At 44.4% G+C, this 19,975-nt stretch overlaps 1 protein-coding gene across 1 annotated transcript; it reads left to right on the top strand.

The window, feature by feature from the left end:
• The first annotated feature begins 1,639 nt into the window (after positions 1-1,639).
• On the top strand, positions 1,640-17,290 carry CRKL (CRK like proto-oncogene, adaptor protein). Its single transcript, XM_015878360.3, has 3 exons — positions 1,640-2,427; positions 5,088-5,550; positions 13,416-17,290. Exons 1-3 carry the CDS (start codon positions 2,114-2,116, stop codon positions 13,548-13,550), a joined length of 912 nt encoding a protein of 303 aa, XP_015733846.2. The 5' UTR covers positions 1,640-2,113; the 3' UTR covers positions 13,551-17,290.
• The last annotated feature ends 2,685 nt before the right edge of the window (positions 17,291-19,975 follow it).

The following is a 19,975-nucleotide window of genomic DNA, read 5'->3' as shown; positions in this document are numbered from 1 at the left end:
GTTGTTTGGCCACAGACGCACAGAAAATGATTCAAACACATTCAAATGACAAACTAAAACACAACAACCTTCGTTCTCTACTGTAGCCTATTTAGCTGTGCTTAAAATGACCCTCATTGGCAGATAAAAGTACTTAAACCAGAAGGAATGGATCAGTGATACGTCTATCAGGTAAGTTTCCCTAAGAGAAAAGAAGTTTGCATGGATGTGAATTTTCAGATGGAACTATTCATCTCTAGCCCTATTGTTTTGCTTGTGTTGCTCTGCACGATTAAACAGCTGTTGTTTTCCACCCAGGCAATGGCTGTACTCAGCAGCTGGTGAAGCGATACCTGCACATGTATTCAGGGCCTAGTTTAAGATCCTTCTGTATTAGTGATGTCACAAGATTTTCCTGAATATTTTTGCTAAAACATAAGGATCTGAGATAGGCGAGCTAGCTTCCATTGTTGTTATCTGAGCTCAGAACAACCCAAACACCTCAGCTGGTACCAGCTGCCAACATAGGAAATAAAGTGAAAAGAAAACTAACTGTGCTGTGATCAAGTCTTTTAACAAACAGTGTGCGAAGGGAAGAAGGCAAAGCTGGAGTTCAGCCTGCACAGCATCCAGCTTGGGCAGGTTGTGACATCTACCCCCAATCTTGCTTCTCCACTTGAGACGTTACTTACTTCACTAGGCTTTGTTTCACACTAACAGCCTCAAAAGTAGAACAAAACAAATAAAACTGAGTGCAATCACAGATCTGACCTAAAAAGGAGTGTTTGCAAATGTCTGTAGCACGTTTGTCCTGTCCTTACCTAGGGCAGCCGGGCACACAGTGATGCCTGAAATCAGACCCACTACCACAGCTCGTGCTGCTCCTCCAGCTCACAGCAGCACCCAGCACTGCTGGGCCCTGTTCAAGCCCTTCCCGGGCCTTCTTTCGTACTCAGCCAGCACCCCAAAGGGCTTTGAACTCCTCATCTGAGAACACCACAAGAGAGGAAACTCAGAACGCGTAGGAAGCCAACACCATAAGTGCTCAGAGGAGGCAATGTGGGTGCCAACTGCATGCGGACAAGGAGCCCAGTCACAGAATCACAGAATGACCCGGGTTGGAAGGGACCTCAAGGATCATGTAGTTCCAACCCGCTGCCTGGCAGGGCCACCAAACATACACCTTTATAGATCAGGTTGCCCAGGGCCCCGTCCAACCTGGCCTTGAACACCTCCAAGGACGGGGCATCCACAACCTCCCTGTGCAGCCTGTTCCAGGGCCTAACCACTCTCCTAGTGAAGAACTTCCCCCTGACATCCAACCTAAATCTTCCCTCTTTTAACTTAAAACCATTTCCCCGTGTCCTGCTATTGTCAGCCCTTTCCAAGAGTTTACTCCCCTCCTGGGAATAAGTTCCCTTCAGGTATTGAAAGGCTGCAATGAGGAGCTGTGAGAGCCCAGGGTCTCACAAGAGGGGCCCATATAGCAGCACACCAACTCCACCGGCTCCCCTCACACCCCTCCAGCCCAGCACCAGGCGGACACTTGCGGCACAGCCCCCAGCTCCCCGTTCTCCCCTCACGCTGCCGCGGGTTGTAACGCGGCTGCGCGGGGCGGTGTCTCCGTCGGGCTCCCACCGCCCGGCGCCGCCGCCATTTTGGTGCTCGGCTCTGAGAGGGGAGGGAGCCCGTAGAAGAAAGCGGGAGCCCGGCGCTCTGCCCCTCCCGTTTCCCCTAGTCCGGCTTTAAGGCTCCGTAGCCGGATACTCCTCGCCACCTTCTCGGGCCGCTCATCTTTGCCGCTCGCCGCAGCTCCTCGCAGCTCTGCCCGGGCCTGAGAGAGGCGGGAAGGAAGGATGCTGCCCCGCACACCGCGCCGCTGAGCACATCGGGGCCCTGAGCGCCGCGTCTGGCCGGCCCCGCCCGGCCGATCCTCGGGCCTGAGCGGCACGGGGCTTCCATCTCCGCATCTCCCGTCCCCGAGTCGCCCATCCGCCGGGCTGGGCGCTTCCTCCTCGCCCCCGGCCCTGCCGCCCGCCCGTCCGGGCCTTCCCTTTCCCCGGCTCTCCTCCTGCGGGGCCTCCGGGCTCTCGGCCTTCTTCCTCCCCTCCTTCACCCTTCCCCGGCCGGAGCCATGTCTTCCGCCGCCCGGTTCGATTCGTCGGACCGCTCCAGCTGGTACGTGGGCCCGGTGTCGCGGGCGGAGGCGCAGACGCGGCTGCAGGGGCAGCGGCACGGCATGTTCCTGGTGCGGGACTCGTCCACCTGCCCGGGGGACTACGTGCTGTCGGTGTCCGAGAACTCCCGGGTGTCCCACTACATCATTAACTCCTTGCCCAACCGCCGCTTTAAGATCGGCGATCAGGAGTTCGAGCACCTGCCCGCCCTGCTGGAGTTCTACAAGATCCACTACCTGGATACCACCACCCTCATCGAGCCCGCGCCCAGGTGAGTGCTGCAGCTCTGCCACCTCGGAGCTCCGGGATCTGCATGATCGGGGTCCTTTGCTTTGGAACTCTTTCTGACAGGGATCTCGGAGATGGCTGTAGGCTGCTCGTTATCGTCAGTATAGTGCATAGGACCCATCCTTATGATGAAAACAGGCAGATGCAGAGGCTCTGGGAACATCCCTGCCACCCACTATAATTGTCTTGCAGGAGGGTGTGGTCTTGCTTTGTATCAGCCTTCTGGTATTGTCCCCTTGGTGGGAAGGCTGAGAAGCTGGCTCAGAAGTCTTCCCGTCCCTGGGAAGAAACACGGGCCTCAGAACTCAATTGCTCTTTCCTCACACCCACAGTGATTCCAACAGGTCGTGCCTTTGTGATTCCTGCTTCATCGTTCTGATTGAATTCTCATGCATAATAAAACATTGTTTCCCAGACTTCTTACCCAGAAAAGGGTAAAAGCATTTCTCTCTGTTTGGTTATGGCACTCTTTGTCTTTGTGTATGCAGGCACTAAGAAACGTTCTCTTAGGAGGATGGGAAAATGTGACTTGGCTGTGAGCTCATTCTTTGTCCTGCACACAACACTGGGCATACCTGCAGCCTGCATCACTAAACAGCTTACCAGTAACTCTAGAACATATTTATTTCATCCTCTGTGCTTGCTAGATAAAAGAAGGAGAAAAGCTATTAAAATAGTGATCCAATTAAATAATAATAATAATCAAATAGCTTCAATTCTAAACTCTGCAGCCGAAGGGGCTTCTTTCAGGTTAACAAGTTACTGGGAGGGAGGGCAAATAACTTTCAGTTTTAGAATCACAATTTAACGTTATCATAATCCAGTTCTTAATCACAATCAGTAAGTTGTCAAAAGCCAACCGTAGCATCACATTGAAAAACACAAGTGGTCAGCAGGCTCATGGAGCTGTCAGGTGGTGGGAGGAGCGTGGCAAAGTTCTGGCCTCAAGAGCTCCTAAAGCTGCTGAGAAACCTCCTAGTAGCGGTTGTGCTGTGGCTAAAGAAACGGGTAGGTGAAAAATTCCCTCCTCTTTCACAGGTGCAGAAACATTTAAGGAGCTGCACATGGCTCTGTGTGCATTTAAACTTACAGACACAGCCTGTTCTGCAGTGATGCTCTTGCTCATCTCTGTTCTTGTTAACTTGGGCAGTGTCAAACTTCTCCGAAAACAACCAACCTCATTCTTAGTCACGGACAGCAATGACTTGGCTTTCGCAACTTAAACTGAGTTGATCCCACTTGTCCTTGGAGGTGTTCAAGACCAGGTTGGACGGGGCCCTGGGCAACCTGATCTAGTAAAGGTGTATGTTTGGTGGCCCTGCCAGGCAGGGGGGTTGGAACTACATGATCCTTGAGGTCCCTTCCAACCCGGGTAATTCTGTGATTCTGTGATTCTGTTCTCTTGGTATTTCTGTCATACCTTGCTTGAAACATTTCCTGAACATCTTAGTACCACCTTATTTTCAAGGCTTTCAATGCATTCAAATGTTGTTGCTCTCAGCACACAGAGACGGATGGGACCTGGCATACTGCGAACTGACAGGCTCTCTTATAAAGCTACAAAGGCCATTGAAGTGGTTATCCACAGTATAATTCTAGTTCTAGAATTTTGGACAAAAATCACTGACGTGGTTGATGGTTTGGACTTCTGTTTATAAAAGAAACTTTGTGGTGCAAGAGGGAGAATGAGAGGTAGCACTTCCAGCTTTACTTTCTTTAAATTAATGGACTGGATTTAGAATAGGGGTGGACAGGAGTTTCTTTCAGAACTGTTACGGCTAATCCTCATTTCTCTTTAAAATCTGGCATTTTCAGTGGAACATTTCAGGTGCTTTTGCAGGCTGTTCTTCTAACTTCATGATGTGTGTATATATATAACATTTATATAAATATATATAAAACATATACATATATATATATTAGAAAGCAGTATTTGTGGTATGTTACTTTCAGCAGATGTTAGTATTTCATTTTGTATTTTATGAAGAATGTCACCTTATGCTGTTACATATTCAGATATTCAGGGAAAGGTGAGTACTCTTAAATAGAGCTGAAGCTGTGACAGTAAGATCAGGGAGCTTAATCCTGTATTTCTTTCCAGAATACAAGGGAAATGTGTTGTCTCCTAAGAACATCAGGTCTGTCTCTGTTCCTAAACAAAGGGGATGTCGGTATTAATATGGCTGCCTCTCGAATCCTGCATATGAACAGTAGCATTCTGGTACAAGGATGCTCTGCTGCCTACAGAATCAGAAAGACTGAAGAGTTTCTCATAGTCTTCCTTTTACTCTTGATCCCATTTTCCCACTGTGCTCCCTCAGGTCTGTCATTCAGGGTTACTGGATTCTTGACAGAAGTAGATGCTGAGGTTAAAGATGGAAATGCAATGAACTGGGAAGGATTATTTATCTTTCTCTAAGAACTCCTCCCCAGTCACCCAAAACCTTTTCACTTATTTTTAATATATCACAACCTCTCATATCTTAAGCCACTGAGATCTTTATTCTACCCTTACATCTTCCCAATAATTCAAATGAGAAAGTTACCCTTTACCTGGTGTTCCTAGTGTGCAGCTTGTGGCTAGTTTTGTTACTGGAAATGCAAAACAACAGCTGTTGATAATTAGAACTTTTTTAAACTTAGGTATCCAAGTCCACAAATGGGATCTGGATCAGCCCCTGCTATGTCTGCTGCCGAAGAAAACGTGGAATACGTTCGGACACTCTATGACTTTCCTGGCAATGATGCTGAGGATCTCCCATTTAAAAAGGGTGAAATACTGGTGATTGTAGAGAAGCCAGAAGAACAGTGGTGGAGTGCCAGAAACAAGGATGGTCGGATTGGGATGATTCCTGTTCCTTATGTAGAAAAGCTAGTCAGATCTTCTGTTGGGAAACATGGGAACAGAAATTCCAACAGTTACGGTATTCCAGAACCTGCCCATGCTTATGCTCAGCCTCAGACCACAAGTCCCCTTCCCACAGTAACCAGTACACCCGGAGCAGTGATCAATCCTCTGCCATCCACGCAGAATGGACCAGTCTATGCCAAAGCTATCCAAAAGAGAGTACCCTGTGCTTATGACAAGACTGCACTGGCATTAGAGGTGAGTCTTTCCCTTTGTCTTACAGCTTTCCAATGATTTTGAAAAATAAACTAAATATTGTTAGCGACAGAGCTGGTGTGGATGACTTCATGTGGAGTCTGTTTATCTGTGTCAAAGGACTGGCAAGTTCCATTATGTTCTGAAGAAAGATGTAGAAAAATTGCTTCATCTGTACCACTTCCTTTGAGAAAAGTGACTAAGCTAATTCAGAACGTAGGCTTAATGCACTGTTGTCTTGCCTATGGAACAGTGAAGTGCGCTACAAGAGCAGTAGAATACATACATCCTTCTGTGGAAATACTAGGGATGACTTTGCTTCTCCATTTAATCTTGGAGAAGGGATATTTAACTGATCATTCTGAGCTGAGAACTGAATCAGAAAGGTAAGGATTGCTGATAAACAGCTGATTTTTCTGATTCTCAACTGTAGCTTTTTGGGCATTTGTGTGCTGGAGGGGATGGACACGGTACTAAATTATAGGATTAAAGGCCACAGCGTAGCCTCTAACCTTGCATTGAGTTTAGTAAGTTCCTGTGCTTGCCAAAGTGCTTTGTATTTTCTTTTTAGGGATGTCTCAAAGCCTTTGACAGCTTTATTCTTTAAATGGTAAAGAATTCCTGTTAACAATTATAATTGGCATAAATGATGGAATGGAAGTTCTTAAAAGCATACCTAGCATTGAGGCTTACTTCTACACTTAGTTATATAAGAAGCTTGTTAACTCATCCTTCAGAAGTGTCTCACCTGGAAACTGTGCTATTGCTTACTATCCTCAGAAATGAAATTAGAATCTGGCAAAGTACCTCAAGAAACAAACGTGAGGAAACAAGCAAGGGAAGGAATGACATCTGAGCAAGCAGAACAGTGATTTAAATAATAGTTTTGAACTTTTCTTGTTGCCTTTTTCAGTTTATAAATGAAGCTGCTTCCAAAGCTGCTGCTTTTCACTAATATTCAAAAGGTTTTGTTTGTCACTTTTGGCTATTCATAAAAGTTTCTCCAAACTGCCCTCTTACACGATCTCTACAGGTGGTTACTGGCAGAGGGTTAAAAATTAAACGTATCACTGTTTTCCTTGAGTCTTACCAAAGCCAGCAGCCTGTCATTGGTGAACAGTGTGTGAAAATTAGCGCAGGAAGAAAAGTAAATTCTCTGCCAACTGCACCGTACAGAAGATTCCTGCCTAAACTATTCATGCTTCTGAAGAGAATAAGGCAAGCAGTTGATTTTATGTTAACAGTGTGTCATAAAACAACTTTAGGGAACTTACTTTACTGCAGGATAGCAGAACTGCTTGGGAGGACGGCTCTCACTAATGAATTTACTCTTATTTTGCTATTTACTGACCTAGTTAATCCTATCCTGTAACTGCCCTGATATACTGGTAACATGCATTCTCCGGCCAACATGCAGGTTGAAACTGTCATTAGAGCTTTTCCATCCATGCACAGGGAAAGTGAGCAACCTCATTTCACAGCCATGCTTTTTGTCACATGTACTATTTCTAAAGAAAGCTCCAGATTCTTGGCATAATCTTCCTTGTGTTTGCTTAACACCTGTTGCTGGCCCAACCTTCTCTGGGCTCCGCATGTTCCTTAATAATCCAAACTACTGGAGGTCACATTGTTGAAAATGACAGAGTTCACTTAGACTAGAAGTTCTGTAAGAACACAGACAGTCACCAACAGGAGGGAAAGAACAGCTTAGGGAAATATTTGAGGGAAGAAAGTTAGTTAGCAGTGTCCTTTGAAAATAATATATTGCAGCATTCAGCAGTTCATATATTGCAGTAGTCACAGTCCAGCTTGTATGTATAAAAACACCTTGGTACAGTTGTACTGATTTTGTAGTCTCATCTAAACTGATACAGCAGTCTGAAAACAGAATATCTGCTTGCTGGCTTTAGCTTTCTGTGGTCAGCACACAGACAATGCTTGAAAGAAGCAGAAAACCATCTGGAGTAAATAAAGCTGTTGCATAGTAATCTGCTCAACTTCTTTTTAAGTGGAGGGATGTCATTTCCCAGGGCTCAGTTTGAAAATGGGACAAGCTCTGCTTCCAAGTCTGATTTTTCTGTTGTATGCAATTGTTTACAAAAGCTGTCAAAATGCAAGACAAGATAAAAGAGCCACAGCCTGCTACAGAGAAGAAACTTGTTTGGTAAGGAAGGTAATTTAAGTTTCTCCCATGGAAAGATACCATTTATAAAGTGAATATTCTACTGAAAATCCTTGTTAAGATGTTTGGTAGGATGTTTAACTTTGAAACAGTTTATAAAATAGGACAGTTTAATGGCAAGCAGGTTTAAGGGTAACTGCCGTGTCCTTTTTTTTTCCCCCATAAGGATACTCATTAGGAAGCATGGCATTTGTACTTATTACTAAACACTGTGCTCAGTTCAGTTACTTACACTGGCAGTGCAGATTTAACACTTTTAAATGAAATACTGAAGTTTGCATTTTCTCACTGTAACCTTCCTGACACGTGTTGTATTTCCAAAGGTACTGGATACACACATAAAAAAGCCACACAATAAAAGCAACAGCAAAGATCTGCTTCTCTAGTTGTGTGCTTTCGCCAAGAGGCAATTTCCTTCCTTTCTGGCGCTGCAGAGGAAGGAATATGAAGGACAAGGATGCAGTGTTCTGTATTTGTTGGAACTGGGACTCTCTATTACAGGGTTACGTGCTGCTCTTCTTCAACCTCGGTTTTCCTTGAGAAAACTGGGAAGGCAGCCCTGTGCTCAGAGGTTACACAAGATATTGCTCTGAGAAGGTGATGGGTTTTATAAGAGCAGAGACTGCTGGCACTCTTCCTGTGGTACATTAATAATCTGTAGCTGCACAGCCAGCCTGATCACAGTAATACAGTGGTGAAGCCTTGTTGATGAAGCCTTGTCTTAAGACAGAACATTATGTGTAGGTTTAAGTGCCCAGCAGCCTAAGACCTGCTGCATTTTACCTTAAAGATGCAGCTTATCTGCTGGGAATTGAGTACACTCTGCTTGGATCTATGCAACAAAGTTCTTCAGCAAAGGCAGCAGACAAACCAATGGTACATAATTCCCTTAAAAACTAGAAATCTGTTTTTTGTCCCCTTATAAAACAGAGCGGAATAACTTAAGGAACCAGTAAAAAGGAAAGCAGAAGCAGCTGCCACTCTTTGGTCTGCCAGGCAACAAAACAGGAGTTTCTACTGTTATTCCCAGTGCTTCTGGGGTATTTGTCATGCACCATTCTGAGGGCAGCAGCAGCCCGGGGGCTCATATCCAGATTTGGAATATGGGATCTTAAGATTATTTTTGATATACACACGCACACACACAGAGCTTCATTATTTTTTGGTAGCAGTTCCTATAAAAGCCTTTTTTTCTCCACACCTGTGCCAGCCTTGTATGGTATTAAGCAGCTGTATCTGCGCACCCTATATCAAACATACAGATGTATTCATTTGCTAGTACAGAGTTAAGGTTTCACTGAAGTATATTGGTGAAATGAATACCTGTTCACCATACTTGCATAACTGACACCATATTTCTCCTGAGCTTGTTGCAATTAGGTTACAAGTAACTTTTTTCCTCTTTATTTTAAAAGTTGAGACAAGTAGGGCAAAATGTGCTGGTAGTAGAACTTTCTTAATTAGGAAATTAGGTTGCTGCTATCACTTAACAAGTATAGTGCTTTTCTTAGCTAAAGAAATTTTGTCTTGCTATGTTAAATATTAATATTAATCTAAGCATGAGGACGACTGTGTTTCTTAAACTGTACAAGCATAGGTCCTGTGTTTTAAAAGTTGATTGTGGAGCTTTAGTTCTGATTATTAATTGAACATGACATTGTGGAGGGATTTCTGCATCTGCTGATACGTATCAGCTTCCCAGTGTGCTACATTTGAAAAAACAGCTAACAATTACATTGAAGATAATATGCATGTTTAATCTTTGTGGCCTCCTTTTCCACCCAGGGTTTGTTCCTGTCGTGACTGCATTCAGTGCCTTACAGACTAGTGTATCTTCACACACAGATCTGTTTGCAGAGCTTATTTTCAGATGAAACTGAAAGCAATAGAGATAACCTAGATAAGTTCCTGTGCTAACGCTGTGACTTAGCATGGCTCAGGAACACTCTTCTATTGAAGCTTTGTGGTCTCCAAATTCCATGCAATCATAACATGCTTAACAGGAGACAAGCCATCATAATTTAATGAAAAACTGCTTCATTGTGGTACTGCAACCTCAACTCAGCTCTTCAAGTATAGGTATGACAACTGCCAAATTAGATCGCTTTGTTCCTAGATGATGCTGGATTCATTGTATCTTTAAGCCATCAGTGTTTCTGTGCTGCTCTGTGACCTGTTCTAACACCTCCAGAATGATCTTTCTGCAGGTCTGAATGACTGGATGCTCTGGTTTGGGCAATTCTTCTGGCACAGAGCATGAAAAATAGGGTAACAGAGGTGTACTATCAGCCTTTTGGTTTCTTCAGTCTTCCAATATCTAGAACTTCAGAGTCTCATTTTGTCCTGCCACTTGTTATTCAGCCAAACGTTGCTTCCTTTCTCTAGCTTTATATCTTTTGGGGGCAGTGTGATAGAGTAATTTTGTTGTTGGAATATCTGCAGAACATGCTAAATTATCTGACTACGTGACTCAAATGGCATGCAGGAAACCTTTTCAGTGTATGAATCAGCTTCAAACAGAGACAGGTATGGAAGAGTTTAGAGTGAATGAAGTAAGCTTTCTGACTGGCATGTTCCACAACTTGCATTTCCCCAGGGCTTTGAATTCATGCTGTAACAGGGACATAATTAAAGGATGCTATCTGAAATGCATTTTGATTTTTATCGTTGGGTGGAACCAAATGGCTGCATTTCAGAAGTATTGCGTCACCAGCTGATGCTTCCATGCAGTGATGCTGGCACACTCTACAAGTGAATTACTTATCTGAGGGGTGCTGACACTGAGGAAGTGTTATCCTTATTTACAGATAAGGGCCTACGAGCTGTTCAGAACTGCACAGGAAGTTTGTGGCAGCAGTGAGAATAGAACCAAATCTCCTGACTGTCCTGCTCCTAATCATAAGGCAGTCCTTCCAACTGGTCTGAAACATTCTCTACAAACAACTGGTCTTCCTAGTAACTTAAATAACTTTCATGGGAGATCCCACCTCAGCTGACTGTACCGTAGAGGCAAGAAAGAGAATTTACCAAATACTGTGCTTAGTGAAAATGCACAGAGGGACTACTTGACCGTATTTTTTCAGATGTTGCTAATCTAGAGGTTATTAACACAGATCCAACAATTATTTGCTCATGACATCAAGGTTCCTTCCCCAGAATCTTGTTTCAGCTTGCCATTCTGTTCAGTCTTTAAGGCAACTGCATTTTGTTTAAAGCAGAGGACATCCAGCAGTCCTTGGCGTACAGGATGATACTTTCAGACTATCTCAGCTACCATTAACAGCTGCTACAGATTTCTAACAACTCCCCCTGCCCAGCAGTCTAAAGAACTTCTTGGATTATTAATCTACACAGCAGTTTATTGAAAGATACTTACTGTTTATTATTGAAAGACACTTACTGTTTTATTTTTGCTCAACTTAAGTAATATTCCCAAGCCCATCCATGCTGTAGAAACCAGTCAAATTGAAGGATATTTCTCTAAGCCTTCTGCACAAACTTTGGATGAAACTCTACAGCATGTGAGCAGAATAAAATCAGACTCAGAACGCCAGTCTGTGTGTTTCTTTTGCCCTGTGTACTACTGATTTTTTCCCATTAATAAGATTAAAATGCTTCCAAGTGACTTGTTTCTATGGAGTGGAGCAAATGCAGTTTCCTGTTGGGTTTTGACTGACGTAGTGAAGCTTTCTGAATTTGAGTCTAAAACCTGGAACTCAAGTTTGTCCTTAAAAGTTACTTAAATCTAGCAGAGTAACACCGAGTTATTTATAGATGTTATCAGCCTTTTCCTAAAGAGGCTTTTGTTAGGTTCCTGTTTAAGTCATCGTGTTACTATATAAAGCTTTCTCTAGACTTTCCATTTAACGAGAAGTCAGACAAATTGTGCTTTTTCTCAAACACACCATCAAGACAAGCTGCAGCATTCCAAGAAGAGATGGAAACCAGCCACACTGATGCTACAGGAGCATGTAACGATCAGGCAGCGTATCACTACTTAGAGGATACACAGACTTTATCTTTTAGTTTACATACGTGAAGATGACAGTTGAAGAAAGTCCCACAATTATCACAAGAACGTATAGGAGTTCAGAGAGGATTTTCCTCCCTGGAAAGTACAACATTGTTCCACATGTGCCATCTGGAACATCTAGATGGGAAGTGGAAAAAACCTCTAAGTAGCGGTAAAAGCAGGGCAAGAGAGTGGGGTGAACATAATAATTATCTAACTCCATTCTAATATGCTTACATTTCTGAGAAATCTTCAGAGCTACACATTGCTGAGCGAGTGCCAGAGTTGAGTGTAACATCTTAAGTCTCACTTAAGGGTTAGGAATGCTTCTGAGCAGTCTTCAAATAACGCTTATTGCAGTAATGGTAACTACTTGCAGTAGGCTTTAGGAACATGTTTTGTAAAAATCAGCTTTTTTCTTTGAGTAAAGATGCAACCATCTAACTGAGAAGTTAGAATTCAAAATCCTTTGCCGAGGTCCTGAAACTACCTGTGTTAGTTCTACATGTCAGTGTTATTGAGATAATGCATATGAATTGTGATTGTTGACATACTGTGTCTAACACGTTTTTCCCTCAAGAAGATCACAGCTTGTTGCCTCTGGAGCTTATAGAAGTTGGCTGCTGATGTGAAACCCAGCTGTGTAGTGCTTGAACCTCCTTTGGGGTAGAACCTTCTCAAGTGCTTACTGTTAGCTGTAGCATGGTTCTACCTTTTGTGCCCTCGGCTATTAGCTGCTGTTGTCACTTTTCTATACTTTACTATAGTTACCACATAGATGCAATTCAGTAAACAGGAAGGGAGATGCAGTTAAGAGGGCTGCTGCAACAGGCCGCATGCTCAGCTCTTCTGAAACAGTTTAGGGGGAAATAACTATATAGTCTTCAGCACCGCCTGCTGTAGCACATTTTGCTTTATGAATTATCCTAATACAAATTAAACACAGCACCGAACAGAATAATTTACCACTTGAGCTGATGGCTTTTTCTTTTTTTGCTCGATCATAGCTCTGCTCATCTTTGGCCAAATAGGAAGAGACACAGTTGTGATAGGAAAGGCTCAACAAGTCACTGTTCCTGTTTCAAACTCTCTGATGGGAAGTGAAGGTGAAAGCAGCAAACCAAGCTAGAATTTGTGCATCTTAGACTTGGGAACACCTGTTAGGGAATGCTTTTATCTGCTTTGGAAGCACAGCAGAATTGCAGAGAACTCCACCAGTTTCTTAGACCTTGACAGCCAGAACTGGAACTCTGAGTCTGTTTACTACAGGAATCTCTTTGAAAAAGATAATTTCCCTTTGAAATAAACCTGGTAATGCTGAAAACAAGTACTGTGCTCTTTTGAATGCTTGTTGCATCTCATTACTTGTGGTAGCTTTAGTGATGTCAGTCTGTCTAAGCTAAATATATTGCAGCATGAAGAAGCTTTTTTTACAGGAAAAGGTGTGGTTCAGCAACTCATTGCAACATGTAAATATACATTCAGTTAAGCTGTCCCAAAAAGGGTGCAGATTTCCAGCAACAAAGTGTTTGTATCAGTTAAAAACAACTGCTTTCCCTTGAAAGCTAAAGGTATTTTAAGTTATTAAGTCGTATTTTTTGTTCTTGTTTACTTGATTTGTATCAAAGCTGAGATTCTCATGTGTGCTAACGGGTGTTTTTTTTAATGCTGCAGGTTGGAGATATTGTGAAGGTTACAAGGATGAATATAAACGGTCAGTGGGAAGGAGAGGTCAACGGGCGAAAAGGGCTCTTCCCATTCACACATGTCAAAATCTTTGACCCTCAAAACCCAGATGAGAACGAATGATTCCCTTGATCTGATTTACACTGCTGCTTCCCTTTCCTGGCTCTCATTAGTGTTGTTTGAGGTGGGATGATGGCTAAATGGCACATTGCTAGCATTGCCCATTTTTCCAGCTTGCTGCAGTTTGACAGTTCTTTTAATACACATTTGGAATACATACAAACTGAAGTCACTGCCTGACCTTCATACCATAGATACAGCAACCAGAATTTGGTTTCACTTTTAAAACTGTATTGGGCCTTAAGCTGGAGAAGACTGAAGCAAATAACAGACAAGCATGGGAAGAAAATCCTTCTTCTTGAAACTTCCATGGACTTGTTCTGGCCTGCTCAGTAGGAAGAGCCCTATCATAGAGCAAACATACAACTCGTCTGTTACTGTCCAACAAAAAGCAACAACAAAAATGCAATTTTAGGACTGAAGAAAACTTAGTTTTAAGAAAACCTGCCCTAAGGTAGTACACTTACAATGATGGTCTCTTAAAAGGACATTAACTGAAGCTTACGTATTCTAAGCAGTTGCATTAGAAGCTGCTCATTCTGGTTAACTCTTAAGCTTGTTGACCTTCCTGGAAGTGTGTGTTAAATACAAATAACCATTGGTTGAGTTGCATTGAAGCTGAAGCATTTATTTATAAGGAAGCTTAGGAGGGGTTCACACTTGTAACCCATTTCTGACATAAAGTATTTCTGTTGATTTTGCAAGCACTAACTGTAATAAGTGAGCGTTAAAGGGAAACACTTTGACCTGGTCTACACAGAGCCCTTCTGCAGTGTTGGAAGTAGAGCTTTACTAATGTAGTAATGCTTGTCACCCAGCTGTTATTTGGTAGGCAGATGGATCAGATTGCTACAGCATGAAGAAGTACAAAAGGAACAGGACAGAAGACATTGGTAAATACTGATAAATTCTTACTATTTAAACATAAACCTTTTATACCTGTTTCTCTATAGTCTCCCTTATTGCTCTCAAGTTTCCTGGCTATACCTGCCCCAACTTGCTGAAGGCTTTGAACACAGTACCTTTTTCTCCAGGGTATCTCCACGTTGCCATGCTCCTCTTCCATAAGTTCTTTCTTCTTTCATTTTCTTCCCCTCACATCACAAATCATTCACATACTACAACCTTTAACCTTCCAAAGGAGTTGGCTCTGGCTTATATACATATGCCCCAGACCCCTCCTACTCTCAGCTTCCTCTAGAAAGTGGTTAAATGGAGTCAGCTGCCAAAGGTTTTACACCTGATAATTAAAGTTGGTGCTGGAGGAGGCCACACAGGTGTCTCTTATCAATACAGCTTTCTCTCCCCTTTTCTGTACAAAAGCTGTACTGTTGTAATTGCACCTTTGGTAGGGAACTATATGGCTGTAGCTATGTGAGTCTTATCAACACCACGCTGGTCAAGTTCTTAACCTGTTTACAGGATATGAAAGCTTAGGGACAGTAGTATCTTCTACCTTCTTTAAACGTGTTTTCAAGGTGAACTGGAACGTATTCTTTAAATGATTTGAGCACCAATTGAACAGAATACAGCCTGGATAAAGAAAAGCATCTGCTGCAGAAAACCAGGGATATCTGACAGGAAAACAGTAGTGCCCCAATGCATTCATTTCTCAATATCTGAAGCTATCCATTGTAGCAAAAAGAGAAACCTCAGACACCCGCAGAACCTTCCTGCTTCTTATAAATGTCAGTTTGATCATTGTCTTCAGTTCCAGTGCATTTTCTTATTGATTGTGTCACTTGATCCTCATAAAAGTACATTGTTCTCACTCAGCTGAAAGTACCTTGAATGGAAGACACTGAAGAAGTGTAAGAATGGCATTTCCAACAAGAGATGTAAAATGCTGTTGTGTTTGTTTTTTTAAAGAAACTCGGTTCATCTGTTAGTTACCTTTTGTAGTATTAATCAAGTGGCTGACAGTCTAGAAGTTCTTGTAGAGCATTTTATTACCAAATTAACTGTGAAGTAGAGTAGCATTGACTGAAGTGTTTGGTGCTGTAAGAGTAATTCTTGACAATAGGCATCGACAGGTTGTCTTGCAACAAAAACCTATGCAGCTCTTAACTAAAGGAGGTCATGAATTTCTGTGCCCCGACTCCACCTGTACGTTTACTCCATGGATTGTACTACTGAAAAGTCATCTTGTGAATACAGCAACTGCACTAAGCTCGGTCTGCTGCAGAGAAACCTTACTTCAGACGTGCCCTATTTCTGGGCAGCTCTTCAGACTGGTTGTGGAATTCCTCCTTTGCATGTCCAAGTCGGTAAATAAATACTGTGAGATTTGAGATCTTGAACGTAGCTTTTAACCTGTTGTTTTATTCATGAAACTAAGCGTCCCAATCTCCTCATTGGATGAGGTGTACACCTCCAACATGTGCATTGTTTTAGGTTTAATTATGTTCTGACAGTGCAGATTTGCCTTCAAAACTATGCAAAAAAATGGTGTGTAGTGGCATCCGATGCAAAGAAAAGGATTCTTAGCTTCGTGTGAAGCAGATTGTGGGCCCCAGATGAGCAGTATTTGAGCAGTATTTCTCTGTTCCAGCAGTCGGTGATGGTAGGGATGGTTGAAACGTAGCACACTGCCCAACCTGCGCCGATGGGAACCTTTGCTTCAAATCATGGCTTTGCCATTTTGCTACAAGACAAATGTTTTCATACAGAGACTGCATCTGGTCCGTGTGTTTCTCTGAAGGACTGTCTGGCTTCTCAGTCGCTCGCTGCCGTCTGCTGCTTTCTGAAGCCTCTTCCATTTGGGCAATAACCCATCAGTGTAAATTAACACTCCTTGGGATGTGAGGTGTGTGAGCAACGCCTTCCATCTGCCACCACCCAATGGTTGGTGCTGTTGAACCAGCAGCCGTTCATTGGTGGTGCCACAGTAGCTGTCCATCATGAAGGCTCACGTGTGCGCGCACTGAAGCCGCTGAGCAGCCTGAAAGTTTCAATGCAAACTGTTTCAATCCGTGTCCGTCACTGGATAAGCGCTAATTTAATTCATGATTGTTTACAAATTGGAAAGCAGAAACAAAAGGGAATGTCCTGTCTGGGTTGAGGCTCCAAAGAGCCTGAGTGTTATTTTTGTAAAGGGAATAACAGCATTCGTTGTGCCATTTCATGTGCCTGGAATTTTTTTATATGATATTGACACCCTGGGAACGAGTGGGCTGCCTTGGTTTTCTAGTCCAGTTTTTGAGCATCTTTCTCAATCCCTGCATCTGAAAGCGAGACCTGCCTAAAGAACTGCCCTTGGGGACCAGTGAGAGCATCGTCCAGCTCCTCCTCTGCTGTTGTGTCACGTGGAAATAATGTATTTCTGGGATGAGGATCCAATGATGGCAGTGGGAAAGGTGGCCTTGTATTTGAGACAGTCTTCACTGTGTAAACTTTAAAACACAAGATGTAATTTAAAGACCATGATCTTCAGGCAATAATATTAAAGTGTAAGCTTTGAAAGTTTATTTTGGGGATCACAGCTTGGTTTTTTGGTTTTGTTTTGTTGTTTTTTTTTTTTGGTTGGTTTTTGGTTTTGTTTTTTTGGGTTTTTTTTGTGCTACAAAATTAACAGTATTAAATGAATTATATTCTTAGAATAATACGGAGTGTCTTTTCTTAAGATTAGTGCCTTTTTAATTTCTTACTCCACTCCACAGAGCTGGTCCCAACATCGAAGCCGCTGTTGTTTCCTTTCCCAGTCCCTGCTTGTACAGTCTCAATAAAAGTTGCCTCAACTTCCAGTATTCGTTGTTTTTAGTCTCACCAGTGTAATCTGTGCACATAGCAGAGCTTGTCAGGTCTGTATTATGCAGCGATGATTCACCTTGGAGCAGCTGCGCTGGGTTCTGTCCCACACTGTGTCCTCTGCCCTTATTTTAGAGAGCGATCAGCTGCTCCCCCAGCAGCTGTTGAGCCACAAGTCACAGCTCAGTGTATTAAGGTAAAGCAGTTCCAATTTCAGGTTACCCTAATAACTGAACTGTGCCAGTCACTGTGCAGACAGCTGAGCCGTCCTGCAGGACAACCAGCCTGAGGGACGGGCTGCAGTGGGGACAGAAACCACCCCAGCTGTCCCAGAGTGAGCTTCAGGCTCCAGTGTCAGACTGGAGACATCGCCTTCAAGCAGAAATTGCATCAGCTCTTAGAGCTTGAATCAGGTCAGCAAGCACTGCTCCTGCATGACCACCCTCCATGGGACAGCAGAGGATCCCAGTGCCCACCTGACACTCAGACCCACAATAAAAGCCGAGCTGCTGCTGCTGCTTGAGGTGGGGTGAGTGATGTCTCACCTCCCAGCCTCACCTGCAGCAGTGCTACCTGTGCTGTTGGAGGCGGCAGAGAATGAGCACAGTGCTCTCCTTAGATAACCTCCCCAGCACCTGCTTCATTGCAGGCGTTTGTAACCAGACCCCCCTGCACACACTGTCAGTCTCACCCGCCGCTGGCGCAGCAGACAATTGGGATCAGAGCTAAATCTGGGGTGTCTGCGGGGACCCGGCTCCTGCTTTGTACATCCCGGCTGGTCCAACAAGGGCAACTGAAAGTCAGCACCGAATAATCCTCCATCTGTAACCGTGCATTTGGTCAGGAATTTAACAACAAATGCATAAGAGAAAGAATGACTCTCAAGTGACCATCAGTGGTGCACAATGTTACCCAGTCCAACCATGCAATGAACCCACAGGGAGGCTGGGGCAGGAAGAGCTCAGATCACACTGCTGTGAAACAGCCAGGTCCTGCCATGAGACCCCCAGGATGCTTCTGATGCGAAGGGAGGATCCCTGCCAGGTCCTGCAGTGCCAGGTTACTATCCATACCTTGTTATTAAACACACATACCAAATAAATTTGCCTGTTTTTCCATCACTGTGAAGCACCCCTTATGGCCCATAGATGCCTGGACCCCAACCCCGTGGTTCTTTTAATTACATTCTATTACTTCACTAGTTTGATCTGCATAAGGAAGTAGTTCAGAGAGTCCTCATTGAGACTTTCATTTGCTGAATCTATTCCTGCAGTGTCGGATTGCCTCTTTTTTGCACTCGTCTTGTGACCAGTGATACCATTAATCAACCAACCTTGAAGAGGAACAGCTTTTCTCTTCCCATGTAATGCAGCTGACGAGCAGTGGAGATTGGCTCATTGGCACTGACTGCTGCCGAGCACTGCACGTGGGCTGGAGGCCTCCAGGGCACCCTGCCTGGCACAGCACCTGGCACAAAGGCAATGCAATTCATCTCAATGGGGCTTCTACATGTAAGAAAACGCTGTAGCCTTCAAAGACCAAATGGCTCCTGCTGCCCCAACTGCCTCCATGAGCTGCAACTGCTCCACGCTCCAGAGAAATGGCTCTAAAATTAACAGAGGTTAATTTCCTATTGCCACAATTCCCTTCTAGGAATAGCACCCAGTTGGTACATGGGACACATTGGCTTGGGGGGATCCTGCCACTGAAAGGCTGAAATTGACTCAGGTCTGGGATTCTGCTGGATGGGTCAGTGCAGGGCTGACCAACACAAGCAGTGCATTGTCACTGATGGAGTCATCCCACACCCCAGAAACAACATCAGGGGTTGGTTACTTCCAGTACTCAGCAGCAACTCCTGCCTCTATGGGGCTGCGTTACCCACATCCATCAGAACAGGCAGCGGGCACCACCCGATCAAGGTGATGGGATGAGAATGACTCTGACTGCAGCACGTTGGGTTTGTGCTGCTCAGCAATGGCAGCTTGTTACCAGTGCTGGCCTACATTTAAACATACAAAAATAAAGGCACACTGGGGAGCAGCCCGGGAGCAGAAAGCTTGCAGTCCTTGTCAGGGCAGTGAAGATACAGGACTTTCATCCATCAGGAGTGCAGGACTTGTTGCAGTGGCCTCATTTCAGCCACACGCTGCAGCCCTGAGGCAGCTACAGAAAACAGGGGAGTGGAGGAAGGAGAGAATGTACCTGGAGAAGGACGGGCAGATCAAACCCCTCCCTGCTGCCAAAAGCTCTGTGTGCTCTGCAGTCATCACCCAGAACAGAGCCTGCATCTCTGCATGACGGTCCCTGCTGGAAACATGTCGGGGCATTGCTGGGGCAGCACTTTGCAGCTCTGGGAGCCACCTCGGATCTGCTGACACCACACCCGGCTGCTGGCTGCTTTCCTGTGCCCCACCACTAACGCTGCCTGTTGACACTTGCTCACCTGGGAACGTGACACGGGGCTCAACCCAGCGAGGAATGAAGGCAGCGCTTGGGCAAAAAGGAGGGAAGGTGCCGTGTTAACCTTGAGGTGTAAGGCAGAAAGGCACCGAGTGCGGCTGCCATGGGATAACGCCGGGATCTGCTCCTCACCCCAATGGATGCGCTGCCCCAACAGCACCGGACCCGCGGTCACTGGGTGGCACTGTGCGCCCTCGGTACCGCATCGATCCCACCGC

Source organism: Coturnix japonica, chromosome 9 (assembly GCF_054131305.1).
Source record: "Coturnix japonica strain WE chromosome 9, WE-NBRP24, whole genome shotgun sequence".
Classification (NCBI taxonomy): domain Eukaryota; kingdom Metazoa; phylum Chordata; class Aves; order Galliformes; family Phasianidae; genus Coturnix; species Coturnix japonica.
The sequence above is the reverse complement of the archived record's forward strand: the minus strand, read 5'-3'. Positions and strand labels throughout refer to the sequence as shown.

Coding starts and splice junctions, on each gene's coding strand:
- CRKL (XM_015878360.3), top strand. CDS start 2,114: ATGTCTTCCGCCGCCCGGTTCGATTCGTCGGACCGCTCCAGCTGGTAC. Junction 2,428..5,087: donor CTCATCGAGCCCGCGCCCAG/GTGAGTGCTGCA, acceptor TTTTAAACTTAG/GTATCCAAGTCCACAAATGG. Junction 5,551..13,415: donor AGACTGCACTGGCATTAGAG/GTGAGTCTTTCC, acceptor TTAATGCTGCAG/GTTGGAGATATTGTGAAGGT.